At 40.7% G+C, this 17308-nt stretch overlaps 1 protein-coding gene across 7 annotated transcripts in view; it reads left to right on the top strand.

The window, feature by feature from the left end:
- SH3PXD2A (SH3 and PX domains 2A) overlaps positions 1 to 17308 on the top strand; it is a 455860-nt gene that overhangs the window by 323794 nt on the left and 114758 nt on the right. For 5 of the 7 annotated variants that reach the window (XM_068257340.1, XM_068257342.1, XM_068257343.1 and 2 more), the window contains one exon: positions 14860 to 14904. The exons of the other annotated variants lie outside the window; for them this stretch is intronic. In XM_068257340.1, the coding sequence (XP_068113441.1) occupies positions 14860 to 14904 (45 nt within the window). The remainder of the gene's footprint in view (positions 1 to 14859; positions 14905 to 17308) is intronic. 7 annotated transcript variants of the gene reach the window in all.

Below are 17308 nucleotides of genomic sequence, written 5' to 3' on the forward strand. Positions count from 1 at the left end.
ATTTTCCAAGTATGGGGCCAATTATAGTCTCTATGTATGGACTGGGATATTCTGTTTATTTTAGGCCTCTTGCACACTGCAAGTGATTCAGATTCCGCTTTTTAATCAGTTTTTACATCCGATTCAGATTCAGATTTGCAGTTTGCTCCCTGCACACTGCAAATCGGAATCTGAATCGGATGTAAAAACTGATTAAAAAGCGGAATCTGAATCTGAATCACTTGCAGTGTGCAAGAGGCCTTACTCCTCCATTTATCCACACAGTCCTCTTTGCTCTTGGCTTTGGTGTGTTTTATCTTAGCTGTTGTTAGGACCTGTGGATCTGGATTAGAGGTGAGATTGGACCTGACCACTTCTTTCAGGGTACATTACTTTTTTCTGGTCTTCATTGTGCATCATAGCTTTATAGTGGAGTGACTCAGGGCTGCTGTTTTGTAAGTGAGCGCAGTAGGACAGCCCTCCCTTCTGTTTCTCAAACAGTAATAGGAATCTACCAAGCTGAGCATACAATGTTTGAGATACTCTAATGGACATGGTGAGGTGCTTGCAAGATTCCAGGTGGACTTTTTCTTTTGGACTAGGTTCCCATGTAATTGATTTGAGCTGCTGAAGGGGCCAGGTTTCAGTAAGCCGGTAAGGAGTTAGTTGGGCAAAAACACTGCTACTGTTTACCGAGTGCGCTCTAGTGGCTGCCTCACAAGCGCCTTGAGTCCAACAGGAGAAAAGCACTATACAGGGAGTGCAGAATAATTAGGCAAATGAGTATTTTGACCACATCATCCTCTTTATGCATGTTGTCTTACTCCAAGCTGTATAGGCTCGAAAGCCTACTACCAATTAAGCATATTAGGTGATGTGCATCTCTGTAATGAGAAGGGGAGTGCTCTAATGACATCAACACCCTATATCAGGTGTGCATAATTATTAGGCAACTTCCTTTCCTTTGGCAAAATGGGTCAAAAGAAGGACTTGACAGGCTCAGAAAAGTCAAAAATAGTGAGCAGGGCTGTGGAGTCGGAGTCATGGAGTCGGGCAATTTTGGGTGCCTGGAGTCGGAGTCGGGAAAAAATGCACCGACTCCGACTCCTAATGAATTTGTAACTGTAATTAAAATAGAAAATATGATAAAATGTTCTATTTCTCAGATAATAGTCATTAAAAATAATGTATATATACAGTATATATACAGTAATAGCTGTGCTTAGTCCACAAAAATGAAATAAACCAGTCAAAATTAGTTACTTGTGCTGCATCAATAAAGCAGTCCCCGTATTTTTAAGGTCAGATATACAGATCTGATTGTGACTGTATATATGATGTGTACACAGGAATCTCTTCTATATACTAAATAACATCTATGCTGTAAGAATAAAGCCTGATGTGTAGCTGTGTCACTAATAGAGATGGTCAACGAGATGGAAATAATTCTGCATTGATGCTGATTTATGCAAATGTATGCACTCCCTTTGCTGATGAAATCAAATAATGTGATATGTTATTAAAATTTGGTTTGGTGACTACAAATTAAAGGGTAACTGAAACGGATGAAAAGTAAAGTTTTATACATACCTGGGGCTTCCTCCAGCCCCCTTCAGGCTAATCAGTCCCTCGCTGTCCTCCACCACCCGGATCTTCTGCTATGAGTCCTGGTAATTCAGCCAGTCAGCGCTGTCCGGCCGCATGCCGCTCCCACAGCCAGGAACATTCTGCACCTGCGCAATAGTGCTGCACAGGTGTAGTATGCTCCTGGCGGCGGAGTGTGTGCATGCGCACTACGCCTGACTGGCTCAAGTACCTGGACTCATAGCAGAAGATCCAGGTGGTGGAGGAGGACATACAGGGACTGATTATCCTGAAGGCGGCTGGAGGAAGCCCCAGGTATGTATAAAACTTTAATTTTATCTGTCTCAGGTTTACTTTGTTACACAGTAGTACTATACTCTACATATGCACTCCCCACAGAGCTGCAGGGAATCCACTGAGAATGCTGTGCACATTGAACACAGAGGTGTTGTCTGTTTACAATCTCCTCATTCCCCTGCAGAGTACCTGCACATCATTCTTACATGTACCCACACTTACATTGCCTAGGGCCTGATAGATGTTCTTTGTTCCGGTTTGTACCTTTTACAAGTACTCTTACCAAGGACTAGTTTTAGTCTAAAGGGAATAAATATAGTAGTCTACATATCCTTCTCACTTCAGTTGTCTTGTAAAATTCCTAAGCGTTGGCAGTTAAGAGACGAATTTCATGTTACATACTTTTAATCAACAAAATTGTAATATGCAAATTAGAGGAGTCGGAGTCGTGGAGTCGGAGTCGGAGTCGGTGGAATCCTAAACTGAGGAGTCGGAGTCGGTGGATTTTTGGACCGACTCCACAGCCCTGATAGTGAGATATCTTGCAGAGGGATGCAGCACTCTTAAAATTGCAAAGCTTCTGAAGCGTGATCATCGAACAATCAAGCGTTTCATTCATAATAGTCAACAGGGTCGCAAGAAGCGTGTGGAAAAACCAAGGCGCAAAATAACTGCCCATGAACTGAGAAAAGTCAAGCATGCAGCTGTCAAGATGCCACATATTTCAGAGCTGCAACATCACTGGAGTGCCCAAAAGCACAAGGTGTGCAATACTCAGAGACATGGCCAAGGTAAGAAATGCTGAAAGACGACCACCACTGAACAAGACACACAAGCTGAAACGTCAAGACTGGGCCAAGAAATATCTCAAGACTGATTTTTCTAAGGACTGATGAAATGAGAGTGAGTCTTGATGGGCCAGATGGATGGGCCCATGGCTGGATTGGTAAGGGGCAGAGAGCTCCAGGCCGACTCTGACGCCAGCAAGGTGGAGGTGGAGTACTGGTTTTGGCTGGTATCATCAAAGATGAGCTTGTGGGGCCTTTTCGGGTTGAGGATGGAGTCAAGCTCAACTCCCAGTCCTACTGCCAGTTTCTGGAAGACACCTTCTTCAAGCAGTGCTACTGATTTGTTTTTGTTTTTAAATGTCAGAAATGTATATTTGTGAATGTTGAGATGTTATATTGGTTTCACTGGTAAAAATAAATAATTGAAATAGGTATATATTTGTTTTTTGTTAAAGCGGAATATAACCCTGCATTTCAACTTTTCTCTAAAATATTATTTACAGCATATTATATGCAAAAAGCATTTTTTTTACTAGACCAGCATTGGAAGGGTTAAACACAGAGGTTTCAAGTTCCGTGGAGAGACATGCAGAAGTTCAGATTGTTACATTCTATTTAGTTAGATGTATCTATTGATAAACAGTTACACACTCTTTGGCTGTCCTCCAAGCTCCTTCTCAGTCAGAGAGATGAGTCACATTCAACAATTAGATACATTTATGTAAACAAAATGTATCTATTTCAGCTTCGGATGCGTCTGCAGAAATCTCCAGGAACTTTAAAGCCCTGTGTAAACCAATGCTGGTCTAGTAAAAAAAAAAATGCTGGTTGCATATAATATACTGTAAATAATGTTTTAGAGCAAAGTTGAAATGCAGGGTTATTATTATTATATTATACATTTAAGTTGCCTAATAATTATGCACAGTAATAGTCACCTGCACACACAGATATCCCCCTAAAATAGCTAAAACTAAAAACAAACTAAAAACTACTTTTTAAAAATATTCAGCTTTGATATTAATGACTTTTTTAAGTTCATTGAGAACATGGTTGTTGTTCAATAATAAAATTATTCCTCAAAAATACAACTTGCCTAATAATTCTGCACTCCCTGTACAAATGAGGGAATGATTATTATTACTATTACTATGCTGTGCTAAATTTCTTAAGGATTTCTGAAAGGAACACACACACACACTCTCTCTCTCTCTCTCTCTCTCTCTCTCTCTCTCTCTCTCTCTCTCTCTCTCTAAAGCAGCACAATACACCCTGAACTTTCATGCCAGAACCTCCAGGAATAATCATTGACATCTTCACTGCTGTACAGTATAGAAGACATAAGTGTGGCCCACAGCTGTGTACATTCAGCAGCAGTGGACTATAGAACAGCTGCCTTTAACAAATGATCTTTTGTTGCTTCGTGGACAATCTCTTGCTGGGTTCAGCAGCACCTGTTATAACTTGCAGGGTAGTCTCACTTACAGTGCTCAGTCCATAGTGTAAGCTCATCTCTGTGCTGCTCAGCTGCTCCATATGCATGCCTCTGGCACTTGTATGTTTGTCTCTGAAGTCTGATATTCAGTGTGCGCTCAGAGACTTGAAAGTTCTACGAACGGGGACAAAAGATCTGAACTAGGAAAAAGATCCCATTCATTGAATGGTAGAGAAACATAATACAGAGTATGCCATTAAATCAGAGAATTGTGTGCTAATATGTCAAAAACATGGCCCTGTGTGCTCACATCAATGTCAAAATAACACTAGTCTAACACTAGTCAGTGTCATGGCTCTTCTGTATGTGAGAACATAGCATCTGTCCTCATGTCAGAAACAAGCATGTGATGACACGTCAGTACCAAGGTATAGCACTTCCATTATGGTCTGGGGAGTTGAACGTATCGGTACTGGGTGGGTGGATGTATAAGTGGTAGATGCTTGCTTGCTTGCTCTTGGAGGTATAGAAGTGGACTCTATTCAAGTGGGATTATACTCCCGAAACAAAAATTTCAGTAACTACTCTCGGTTACATAAAAGAACATTTGAAAGTATTCCCACACAATCCCTGTGTGCAAAAACCTTTTTTTTCACTGCAAAGAGCAGGAGAATCTTAGTTACTGAAATGTTTAGTTTTGGGAATATAATCCAACTTTAAGACTGAGAAGTAGAAAACTTAAAGGAGACCCTAACTGAATAAAAAAAAAAAAAGAGTTTAACTTAGCTGGGGCTTCTACTTGTACGCTGCAGCTGTCCTGGGCTCGTGCTAGGACAAACCGATCCTCCAGTCCCCCACAGCGAGTCAGATTTGTTTTTTGCCAACTCAGCTAGTTGATGGCCACTGCGCCTGTGCGGCCCTGGCTGTGCACATCCTCGTTCATGATCCTGTTGCCAGGAGCATCCTGGGCATGCACAGTGCGAGATTTAAGTATATAAACACAGCACTTTATCTTGCAGTGGAAAGTGCCATCAGCTTATGATCTGCATCCGAAGAGGCAGTAACATTATCTTTTGTTTACATTCCTCATTTGCTACAATTGCAGCCAGCCATGTGCCAAAACGGAACTGTACTGAGCTTACAAGCAGAGACAGATGAGATCATTTATATATTAAAATCTAAGAATAAAATGCAATGGCAGCTTTCAAAGCAGATAAACTGTACTTTAAGACCTTGTAATTTGTAAACAGGCAATATTTCTTATGCACAAAAGCAAATATGTTAGCTGTATAGGTAGGAAAACACATTTTTATTGAATGTTATGAGAAAGTTTTATTCCACTCTAAGGGCTCTTTCACACCGGAGCCCTTTTCCAGCGTTTCAGCGCAAAGGCAATTCTTTGCGTTAACCAAGGTAAAATGAAAGTCCATAGACTTCCATTTTACCGTTCACACCCGACACTGCAATTCAGTGCGTTACGGTTCAACACACCCGGGAGCGTTGAACCGCCGGGAGGCGACGGTTTCCGTCGGGTCCAATTAATAGCTACCGCCGCTGATTGCGTCGGACCGCAGATACCCAACGACATGCCGCAGGCCATTCAACGCGTGCAGGAGAACGAGACGTGCACGCGTTGTCTGATGTGAAAGAGGCCTAAGTACTTCTGGAGAATTTTTAAATATAAAAATGAGATACTCACCTCTGTAGTGGAACACCTCTGGATAATTCAGAGGCTTCCCGCATCTTATTACTCCCCACCATTGAAGGGTCCCTCTAAATTGATTTGACTGGAGCTACTTGAATAAACTTTTTCCGGAAGGCACTCCAGGTCATGAATGAGCACATCCCGACTGGGCAATCGTGAGTAAAGTCTGTACATGCCTTGTAGAATGAAGTGTTCATGCTCAGAGGAAAATGGCAGTGCAAGAGCGGCTTTATCCTATTGGCCACTCACAGACCTAACTCGAGCATGCTCAATCGGGATGCACGTGTCTACAGCCAGGAGTGTGGTCTGAAGATTCTTACACCAGTCACATAGGTACAGAGGGACCCTATGCTGGACTATGTACAGGATTAGGCTTCCCTCTACCGAGGCAAGTATCTCGTTTTTATTTAAAAAAAATGCTTCAGGTGTCCTTTATGTTTATTAGCATTTTAAAGCCCAGCCGGAATTCTAAATTGGTCAAGTCAAATTCTCAAAGCCGTTATTTTGATTATTGTTAATAAAAATTGATTCATTTTAAACTGAAACTGTAAAAAACGAAAATACAAGTTCCACCCGCTCACATCAAGGGCACATGGTATGCACTGTAATTAACCAATGCTGGGAAATATAGTCAGGTATCTATTGCTCTTCTTGCTTTGAGTATTACATGATCACAACTGATTGAGAGGCTCGTTAGCTGAATCCAGAGAAGAGAGGAAAATGACCTGTAGAGCAGCATGCAGGCAAGTGTAGCCGTTGAAACTGGCATTCTGCCCATCACTTTACATTTACGCAAAGTTTATGTCCACTTATTAACCTGATTGCAATTTCAATTGGCTTTGTTTATTTCTGGGTTTGGCTTTAATAAGGTACAGTAAGTTTAGAGTTGCAAATTAAGAATATTGCATTACACAGAATGAATTTCTTTCCTGGAGACTCAGCTGTAACGCTGAGGAATAGATGCCGGATAATAGGAATAACAGGAAGTCAGAGGCTGCATTTAACAGTCTTAATTTGAAATGTACTTGGATAGCTCCGAGAATTCCAGTAAGAGAAGCTGGAGTTTACTCCCTCCCCCAGGCCAGGCTCCCGCCAGCTGAGAATCCATAGCATAAAACTAGAATCGCTCTTGTTTTGAGTAGTTTCGTTTGCAAAGGGGCATGCGTGCTTCTCTGAAGTCCATACGTCACATGTGTCAATGATAAATCTTTTTTTCCCTTCTCTTAACACTGGGAACAATTTATGTCTAAGTTTTTAAAAGGAAATTCAAATGCAAAACAGATGTGGTGGAGCTGCAGGAACACTTGCTGACTTGTTTGTTTCCTTATTCTTCCCTTTCACCTTGGTTTGGGCCCTACAAAAGACATTTGCTGCTGATTGATTACAAATTTCAGCTGAATAATGCCTTTCAGTCCAACGTCCGCCTTTTTATTATAAAGGAAAAAAAATATGTTTGGGCACTTAATAGTATATAACAGTAGTATTTCTCAGAAGCCTCAGAGGCTTTACATCCCTAGATATAGCCAGACGGCTCTTTGCCAAAGTGGGATGTTTGCGCGGTGATATAACAAAAATGAAAAGACTTAGCATACCAAAACATCCCCAAAAAACTGTTGTAGTGACTTGTAGTGGCATTCTACAAGTCCCAGCATGCCCTTATCGCAAAATGGGTTCTATGGCAGTATGTTGGCTATTGATGCGGGTAGGCTCAGGCTCCAGTAGCAATGTAAAAATGTGGCCATGCCTATGCCAAGGCTCAAATATGGCCAAACCCAATTGTGTTGTTCAAAGAAGGGATTATGCAACACAGTGGTAAACATGCCCCTGTGCCAACTTTTCTTGAAACATATTGCATGGATGCCATTTTAAAAAAACACAGTATTTCTCAGTTTGCTATGCTGTCTCTGTGCTAATTTGTGCTAATTTAAAAATGTTATATATATATATATATATATGTGTGTGTATATATATATATATATATATATATATATATATATATATATATATATATATATATATATATATATATATATATAAAATATTACACCTGGGAGGTTTGTAATGGCTAGCGATGCAAATAACTTTGAGTTGATGCTAATTTTAAGCAAATTTATGCAGCTTGAAAATGAACCAATCGAATTTTACCTCAGCAGGATTTGATTGGTTCATTTTCAAGCTGCATAAATTCGCATAATAAATTTGCATCAACTAAAAGTTATTTGCATCTACTTGACCACTAGTTATGGCACCAGGAACGGGAAGCCTCTAGATCCTGGAGTGGCTTCCGCCGTCCTTATAGGGGCAAGATTTTTCTCTACTGGTTACACTTTCAATTTGCAAATCACTGGGTTCTGTTTTCATTTGTATTTTGCACCGCTTCCCTGCTTTTCTTTGTAAAAGTATGTAAACCTGAAATTGAACAAAGCAACCTGAAATATCAGTCAGGAAGATAAGTGTAAGTGATCTCTATACAGTGGTGTGAAAAACTATTTGCCCCCTTCCTGATTTCTTATTCTTTTGCATGTTTGTCACACTTAAATGTTTCTGCTCATCAAAAACCGTTAACTATTAGTCAAAGATAACATAATTGAACACAAAATGCAGTTTTAGATGATGGTTTTTATTATTTAGTGAGAAAAAAAACTCCAAATCTACATGGCTCTGTGTGAAAAAGTGTTTGCCCCCCCCTGTTAAAAAAATAACTTAAAGGTGTTTTATTACACCTGAGTTCAATTTCTGTAGTCACCCCCAGGCCTGATTACTGCCACACCTGTTTCAGTCAAGAAATCACTTAAATAGGAGCTATCTGACACAGAGAAGTAGACCAAAAGCACCTCAAAAGCTAGACATCATGCCAAGATCCAAAGAAATTCAGGAACAAATGAGAACAAAAGTACTGTAATTGAAATCTATCAGTCTGGTAAAGGTTATAAAGCCATTTCTAAAGCTTTGGGACTCCAGAAAACCACAGTGAGAGCCAGTATCCACAAATGGCAAACACATGGAACAGTGATGAACCTTCCCAGGAGTAGCCGGCCGACCAAAATTACCCCAAGAGCGCAGAGAAAACTCATCCGAGAGGCCACAAAAGACCCCAGGACAACATCTAAAGAACTGCAGGCCTCACTTGCCTCAATTAAGGTCAGTGTTCACGACTCTACCATAAGAAAGAGACTGGGCTTAAACGGCCTGCATGGAAGATATCCAAGGCGCAAACCACTTTTAAGTAAAAAGAACATTAAGGCTCTTCTCAATTTTGCTAAAAAAAACATCTCAATGATTGCCAAGACTTTTGGGAAAATACCTTGTGGTCCGACGAGACAAAAGTAGAACTTTTTGGAAGGTGTGTGTACCGTTACATCTGGCGTAGAAGTAACACAGCATTTCAGCAGAAGAACATCATACCAACAGTAAAATATGGTGGTGGTAGTGTGATGGTCTGGGGTTGTTTTGCTGCTTCAGGACCTGGAAGGCTTGCTGTGATAGATGGAACCATGAATTCTACTGTCTGCCAAAAAAATACTGAAGGAGAATGTCCGGCCATCTGTTCGTCAACTCAAGCTGAAGTGATCTTGGGTGCTGCAGCAGGACAATGACCCAAAACACACCAGCAAATTCACCTCTGAATGGCTGAAGAAAAACAAAATGAAGACTTTGGAGAGGCCTAGTCAAAGTCCTGACCTGAATCCTATTGAGATGTTGTGGCATGACCTTAAAAAGGCAGTTCATGCTAGAAAACCCTCAAATAAAGCTGAATTACAACAATTCTGCAAAGATGAGTGGGCCAAAATTCCTCCAGAGCGTTGTAAAAGACTTGTTGCAAGTTATCGCAAATGCTTGATTGCAGTTATTGCTGCTAAGGGTGGCCCAACCAGTTATTAGGTTCAGGGGGCAATTTCTTTTTCACACAGGGCCATGTAGGTTTTGAGGGTTTTTTTCTCACTAAATAATACAAAACATCATTTAAAACTGCATTTTGTGTTCAATTATGTTATCTTTGACTAATAGTTAACGGTTTTTGATGAGCAGAAACATTTAAGTGTGACAAACATGCAAAAGAATAAGAAATCAGGAAGGGGGCAAATAGTTTTTCACACCACTGTATGTAGATAGGCACAATACATGTTTCAGAGGCCTAGTGGGCTTATAACTGCAGTACAGCTTTCTTCCTCTTCTCTCTGGATTCAGCTGCTGGGTGGGTTAGTCAGGTGTGACTATGTGATACCTTAATTTATAAACAGCAATAGGTAGTTACACAAAATTTCCCAGTATTCCTGCCTCAAGCCCGGTTCACATTAGCTTTTTTTCCGGAATGGGAACGTATACTACAGAATGGATGTGAAAGGATCCAATGTTAACCTATGGATCCATTCACATGCGTCAGTTGGTTTAGATACGTTCCATACGTTCCGGTCCCCGGACCTAAAATTGCTGCAGGCCCTTAGTTTTCGGACCGTTCTGCTTAGCGGAACGGATTCGGACCAAAAATGCAGCAGATTGGGGCAATGTAAAACGGAAAGTTTCTTCACACTAGTGAAGGAACGGACCGTTCCATGGGGGATGGGAGCATGGGCTGACACGAACCTGAGCGACGGGAGGGTGAGGGAGGGTGCTGCTTGCAGGTGACTTTTTTTTTTGATCAGTTGTTAAAATATCACCTAGGAGAAATCTGAGGAGAAAAAGTTAATTACGTATTGGAGTTTACAGGAAATAGGTGATTAGCAATAGTAAGAATTTCTTCTAAAAGAAAACTAGCAGACAGAAGACGCCTTATGCCAGTGGATAGGTGCATAACTGTAGGCACTCTTTGCTACACAATTGATTTGAAAAATTCTGTTTCAAAGGCAATACTTACAGTTTATACAAATCAATATAATTGCTTTTAAAATTTGCAATGTTCAGTTTTGTGTTTAAACTCGACCTTACCACTGTGTATTAATTGTTAACCCTGTCAATAATCCTCAAACTCTAATCTCTGGACAGAATTTGAAATGTAATCCATGAATAGAAAGCATCATATCTTTGTTCCTAATAGGGTGTACCTCTGGTTCCTGAGTTTCCTCTGAAAGATATCCAGAACCATTGTTGCTAAGAGTGAAAGGAGAAAGTCCAACTCCTTTCAAGTTTATAATCTCCATAGATACTTACCTCAGTAAAGGGAAGGCTCTTTATAGTCCAGATGATACTCCAATCATCTTTGATACGACCAGCCCAGCACTGGGACCATCTAAGCATATCCAACAAGGGATTGGCAAATAGGTTCTCGTGGCTGCTCTCCTGTCCAAGTTTGAGCCGTAGTATGGTCCGTGCGCGCCCAGTAAGCAGCCACTCATGTAGCTAACTTTCACTTTTTTTTCTCCTAACATGTATGCTTTAACCACTTTATGCCATGCATTATTGGGTTAAAATGTGCTCTCGTGGGTGTTTATATGCCCGCAGCACGCAAATACGTGCATCTTGGCAGGATGGACATTTATTAAATGTCCTGTTTGCACTAATTGTGCACAAATAGGACATTTATAAAGTGCCATTTTGCATGAAGCTGTTAATTTGATGGATGGCTTGACTGACCAGTGGGGAAGCCCAGAGGCTCATCTTGTATAACTGTCAGTTCTATTTACCCTGCTCCAATCTCTGGAATTGCTGACAATTTAACTACGCCGTTTTCCCGTAGGGTATCTTCTGTTTATGTGGATTATTATGCTATGCTCAGTTTGGACATCTGTACTCACACTGGATTTTTAACAAAACATTAATAGCATTTGGGCATGAAAAATTTAGTGTGTAGCTTTTCAGCACTTGTCATAAACATAAAATAACAGGTAGCATAGCTACAGGAGCAGTTCAACACACCGTGCAATCCAGTGACACAATTACAAAAACATACAATGTATGTGTAGCTTGGGAACATCACCAATACTGGTACATATTCATCTGATAAAATACACAGAAACAGGAAAGATTGTAGATAACACTGTGAATGGACACATTAAATGTTCTGTGTGCACCTGAGAAACTTTGGAATATGGTCTGATGCTCAGTAGTAGGCCTCTGAAAGGAAACCTGACATACACTAAACAGAGCAGCTGCACGTAGCACAGAGTGCTGACAACAGGCCATGTGGTTGTGTAGTTTATATTAAATGGCACTGCTCCTTTTTACATTGAACCTGTACTGAAGATAAATACACGTCTCTGGAGCCTTGCATGGAAGCCGCCATTGTCTCATGCAAAGTCTGCATATTTGCTCCAGGGCAGCTGCTCCAGTTACAGTAAAGACGAATAGGTTTAAGAAAAGAGCCAAACACAAAAGAAATTACAGTGCATAGAAATAACCCCCACGTCTTGCCTTAAAGGGGAATTCCAATGAAAATGTAAAAGTACATATGTTTTATTTGTATGTATAGGTAAAGCTAAATTGTTATATGTTTGGTTATCATAAGGAGGAAAATGGAAAATATTTTATGTCCTCCTCACCTCCTGTTTCAGAGAGGACAGTGGTAATTGGTTACAAGGGAGCTAATGTATCAGTATGCATGTGCAAAGTGCAAGGAAAAATAAAAATTTAAGCAAAACATAGACTAGGTAAGGGGGGGGGGGGGGGGATTTCTGGTGCCCTGAATCCCCCCTCAGACTGGGGCTAGCACATTGTCTGGGGACAGGCACAAGCCGAGCCACCAGAATGTTTGCAGGCATCTGGCAGCTCACAGGACCGTGCTGCTGCCTGCATTATGTGCTACCCCCTTTCTTTCCCAGCTACAGTTGACTTTGGATATAGCAGCAGTGTGTGTACAGAGCATGAAGCAGCTCTGTGGAACTTGACAGAGCACAGACCCAAGTATGAGCACACCTGTGCCCCCTGCTGTGTGCTAGTAAAGAAGGAAGTCGGGACCTTGTAGAAAGCTTCACTTCCCTTTTTCTTGCAGATGTTGGCTGTCCTCATTATTATCTGTATTCAATTCAATAAACTCGACCTGTGCTTTATAGGTAACACAAGTGCTACAGTAATGCACACTACTATAGTAACAATTTCATTACCTATGTACCACGAGCCATACTTATTGCGTAACACAGGTAGTCTGCTGGTGTTGTAACCAGTAATATTGCTGTGCGCTGCCTGCACTAGTCTAATTTCCTACCATAGTATTATAATGTACATGGCTGAGAGGAGTATTTTCAGGAATCCCCCCCCCCCCATCTCCCCCTCCAGAAAATCCTGGGTTTACCCCTGCAAAAGTGGAGCAGGTGACCACAGCACCCAATTGGAATACTTGTTTTATTTACACGCTAAAATCCGGGAGTTGATCCACTCCACATTGTGAGCTCATAGGGACCGGACTTTTATCTATTTCTTGTTGTTGATGTATATTGACACACCTGTATATATTCTTTAATGACACAAATATGTCATTGTATTAACCCTTTTCTTTGTACCTTGTTGTGTACAGCACCACATGAGGTAATGGTGCTGAGTAAATCAATAATAGCCATAGTAATAATAATGATTAAAGGAAGCTTTTAAGTAAAGCTGTGTAAAGCGGTGCTTACTTCATTTAGTTGCATATATGGGAGAGGGAGACTCCCATTTGTTATGAATAATGTATTTCTCTGCTTAACATTATTCACCCAGGCTATTTAGCCATATATAGAGAATACTCACACCTGCTGGATTAGTTTTGGTCTAATTATGTAGTGATTATAAGTGTTTTGATGGCTAACATTTAACTATAAACACTATTTTTCTTATGTATTGTGTATGGAATGCATCCTTTTTTTTAAGCAATGCATAAAGTATTGTGTTTTGCTGATATCACATTTTTGCATTATTCATTATTTTATTACTTGGCAGGCTGGGTATGCAGTGCTGACTTCATGTGCTAATGTCAGATACTATTTAACTGGACTGAACAGCTGTTTTGAGCCATTCAAACACTTTCCCCTATCCTGTCATCACCCACATGAGTTAGTTAGAGAGGAACTTTTTTTGCTGAATGCACAGGGCGGACCTTGACCACTTGGGGGAGCAGAGGGAGATGTTGGACATGGCCAGGTTATGGCTCTGTCTGGGAAGAACGTCAAACTCTGCTAGAAGCTCCATAATCTGTGCACATATATATGGGTCATCTGACTGACTTTTCCAAAGGGAATTTCTCTGATGCTGCTGCATCAAATAAAAAAAAATGAGTGAATGATGGCATAGTCCTCTGTTTTCTTTCACAAACAATGAAAAATATGGTAGATTGAATTAGTTTGAAAAGGCTGAAAAAAAGAGAACCCCATTCTGCAACTTCTCTATTTGGTTGTTTCATGTGGCATTTTTGAAAACAAGTTTGAAATTGTCATGTGTGGAAATCAATACATTTATCTAGTTTTACAAATAGACCTCCACCATCATACAGACAAAGCTCTGGTGGGGGAGAGGGGTAAGCAATGTGGTAAGTAAAGTTTGGGTAACCACAGCGGCTCTATGGGGCCTCTCATTGTTTAAGATCTGGAGCTGCAGACTGCTAAGTTAAACCACAGACTACAGCTTTTCTGAGCACTGTTGTCTATTGTGTGGACAGGGAAGCTGGTGCAGAAACCATGAGAGCCTTCCTATTGGTGGAATGCAGTAGCCTTTTCCACAAGAATGCTTGTGGCCAGCAGTGTCTTGAATGAGTCACAAACGCTGAAATATGCCTAGTTGCCCAAAAATGCTGAATCAGTTGACTGTCATCCTGTATCTTTTGCTACCTGTTGTGTATATAGAGCTGACCACATGTTTCCATGTGAACAATAACTGCCCATTCTTACCAACAACTGCGTCCAATGAGATTGGACTTCATACATGTTGCTGGATTGTTCAATCCAGTTGGTACTTACATAAAATGCATAATAAACTCGCATGCGATTGAGCTAGTAGCGGTTGGATGGATGGAGATAACCTAATGAGAACCTGCCTCAGTTTTGTCAGTACCTTTGGAAAAAATGTTCTGTCTTATCATACATAATACAGTTTTACTATCTTCCATCTAACGACTTTCTTCTTTCGTGATTCCTTTAATGCTGCTTTTTATTTTGGAAACACTGAAGTTTGGATGTCCAGCTTGTGTGAAATTCCAAAGGCTGAACCCAAAGGTACTTGTCTGTGTGCTGTGAACATCTATTTTACTAGTTTTGTTATGTGCAAACTAATTGTTGCATGGTGGTGTTTTGTATTGTCATCAACCATTTGCATAGTTATTCCATCAAATGGGAGTCTGGGGCTCCTCTTCATAACTTTTTTAGTTCGTCAGCTCCCTCAATACTTAGGTACAGGAAGAGAGAAGACAGTAACCATTCTACCATTATACCTTTTGCTGTATCAAGTTTGTGGGTCAGTTGCTGGGGATTCTAGGCTAGCAGAGCGTTAGCTGATTTAACTAATCCCAACTGCTTCTTTTTTAAATGCATATGCATTGTATCATGAGGATTTCCACTGCAGAAAATGGGAAGATACATTTCTTGACATGGGGCTGGTCCAGGCAAGTTCTGCCCCAGGGTTGTGTTGGGGAGAAGATCTCACTCCCATCTCACAGCCCTAGAGAAGCTGATGTGAGATGTAAAATTCGATCCATTCACTTGATTTGATATCCATTGTTCAGCAAAGAGGACCATGGTAGACCTGTTTTCCATGCGGTGTCCAGAAAAGGCATTCAGAACAGGAATTTGTGTTTTACTATGGCAACAGAGACAATTGATGCATTTAAAATTAACACCTGAAGAGATCTTGTAAATAACAGAGGATGCATGGACAAATATGTTTATACATTAGACTGGAGAAACATTTTTTTGAAGGTTTGAACTAAAGGACCGCTATAGTGAAAGTGTTAGGATTCAGCTATCCCTTTTGTCAAGTATGTAATAGCAGTACATTTATCCAGAACTCAAGCAACTGGCACCTTTAAGAAACTGGCACTTGTGGGGGAAAAGGGGATGTGCCTCTCTCCCTCTAGTCCAGTTCTGCTGAGCAGCACACAGTAAAGACATACCAGAACTCTGGGTGCTGTTTTGTTCTCGGGCCTACAGCTGCCAACACTGCTGTAACCTCCTCCATAGACTCCCAACTTGTGTCATCTGGCACGCATCAAGTCACGTGACACAAACCCGGAGTATGCACAGCAGGCAGCTGTAAGGAGAGAAGATGATGGCGCCTGGAGCTCTGGTATATCTTTTCCGTGTTACAGTGAGACTGCTTGGGCTCTCAAGCAATTGGAAATCCCCGCCTGTGCTGGATGATGGGGTCTCTACTATATAATAAATGTACTTTTATATTCAGTGTACTTCTATCATCTCAGAATTTAGTTCAGGTCTCTGAATACTTCTAAAAGGAGAAAGGAGGTGCAGGGGTCAGGAAAAAGTCAATATTGACCAACAGGAAGGCTCAGAAACTCAATGGACTTTGCTGCTGCCTCTACTTTATGTTTGTTTTTTTAATAAATCTGCTTCAGTCTTGTCAACTATAGAACATTTAGCCATAGAGTTTTATACTGTAGCAGTGTTCTTCCCAGGCTCTTTTAGCCGGCTAATTTTATTGAGCACCCAGCTACCCTCCTCCTGTGCTGTAAGCAGAGTTGCACCAGCCATGTATTCCCCGATCGTACCCCACCCGGCTACTTTTTCATGCCACCCGGCTGGAAAAAAAATTCTAGGGAAAACACTGCGTAGGTATCCTCGGATAATGTAGTTTTTAATTCTAGACTCAGATTTTTTTACCTTGTTTTGCACGCAGGAATAGGGTCCTGGAGCATAGGGTTTTCACACAGGAAGTTGTCTCTAGGGATCATGGAAGAAAGAGGCCAAAATGGGAGGGAGGGGTTTACAGCAGATCCCTGGAGGTCTCCTGTATGTGCATAATGTTTGTGTTTACAGGTCTGCATATTAAAGTTTTTCCTGTTTGTTTGAGTGCTGTTAACATAGTCTTTATATGTCTATTTTGCATGATTAAATACGAAGTTAGAAGAGAACATGCTGTGGTTGGTACATTGTGATTCCATTTTGAAGAGGCGTTGTAGTGACTTATAATAGAACGCAGTAAATTATTCAGAATACCCACTTTTACTTTTTCATTTTCCTGGTTTCAGCATCAGAAATACTTCCTATATCTTTATATTGCTGTATATATTAGTGATGTCATAGCCTAGGCTGTTTAACTATGCAAAATTTCCCTGCCTAGACCAGGCATTATTTTCACTGACTTTGGAGTTCTTAGTAAACAAACATTCTGGCGAACTGCACCTGGCAGGGCCAAAGATGTGGCTACCTGAGGAAAGATTTTACAATGGGCAAACACTGACTAAATCATTTCCAAATTAATATAGTAAAAAAATATAGGCAGTTTTATAAATTACATTATTTTCACTATAGTTCCTCTTTAATGTTCTTCTTGAATTATTTTATAAAGGATTCCATGAACTGGGGTGTGCAGCCTTTGGGATCCTTTACAGTTTGTGATGGAAACCATTTCTGATGAGACCCTGGAATAGTGGTAAAGTGATAGTTT

Source organism: Hyperolius riggenbachi, chromosome 10 (assembly GCF_040937935.1).
Source record: "Hyperolius riggenbachi isolate aHypRig1 chromosome 10, aHypRig1.pri, whole genome shotgun sequence".
Lineage (NCBI taxonomy): Eukaryota > Metazoa > Chordata > Amphibia > Anura > Hyperoliidae > Hyperolius > Hyperolius riggenbachi.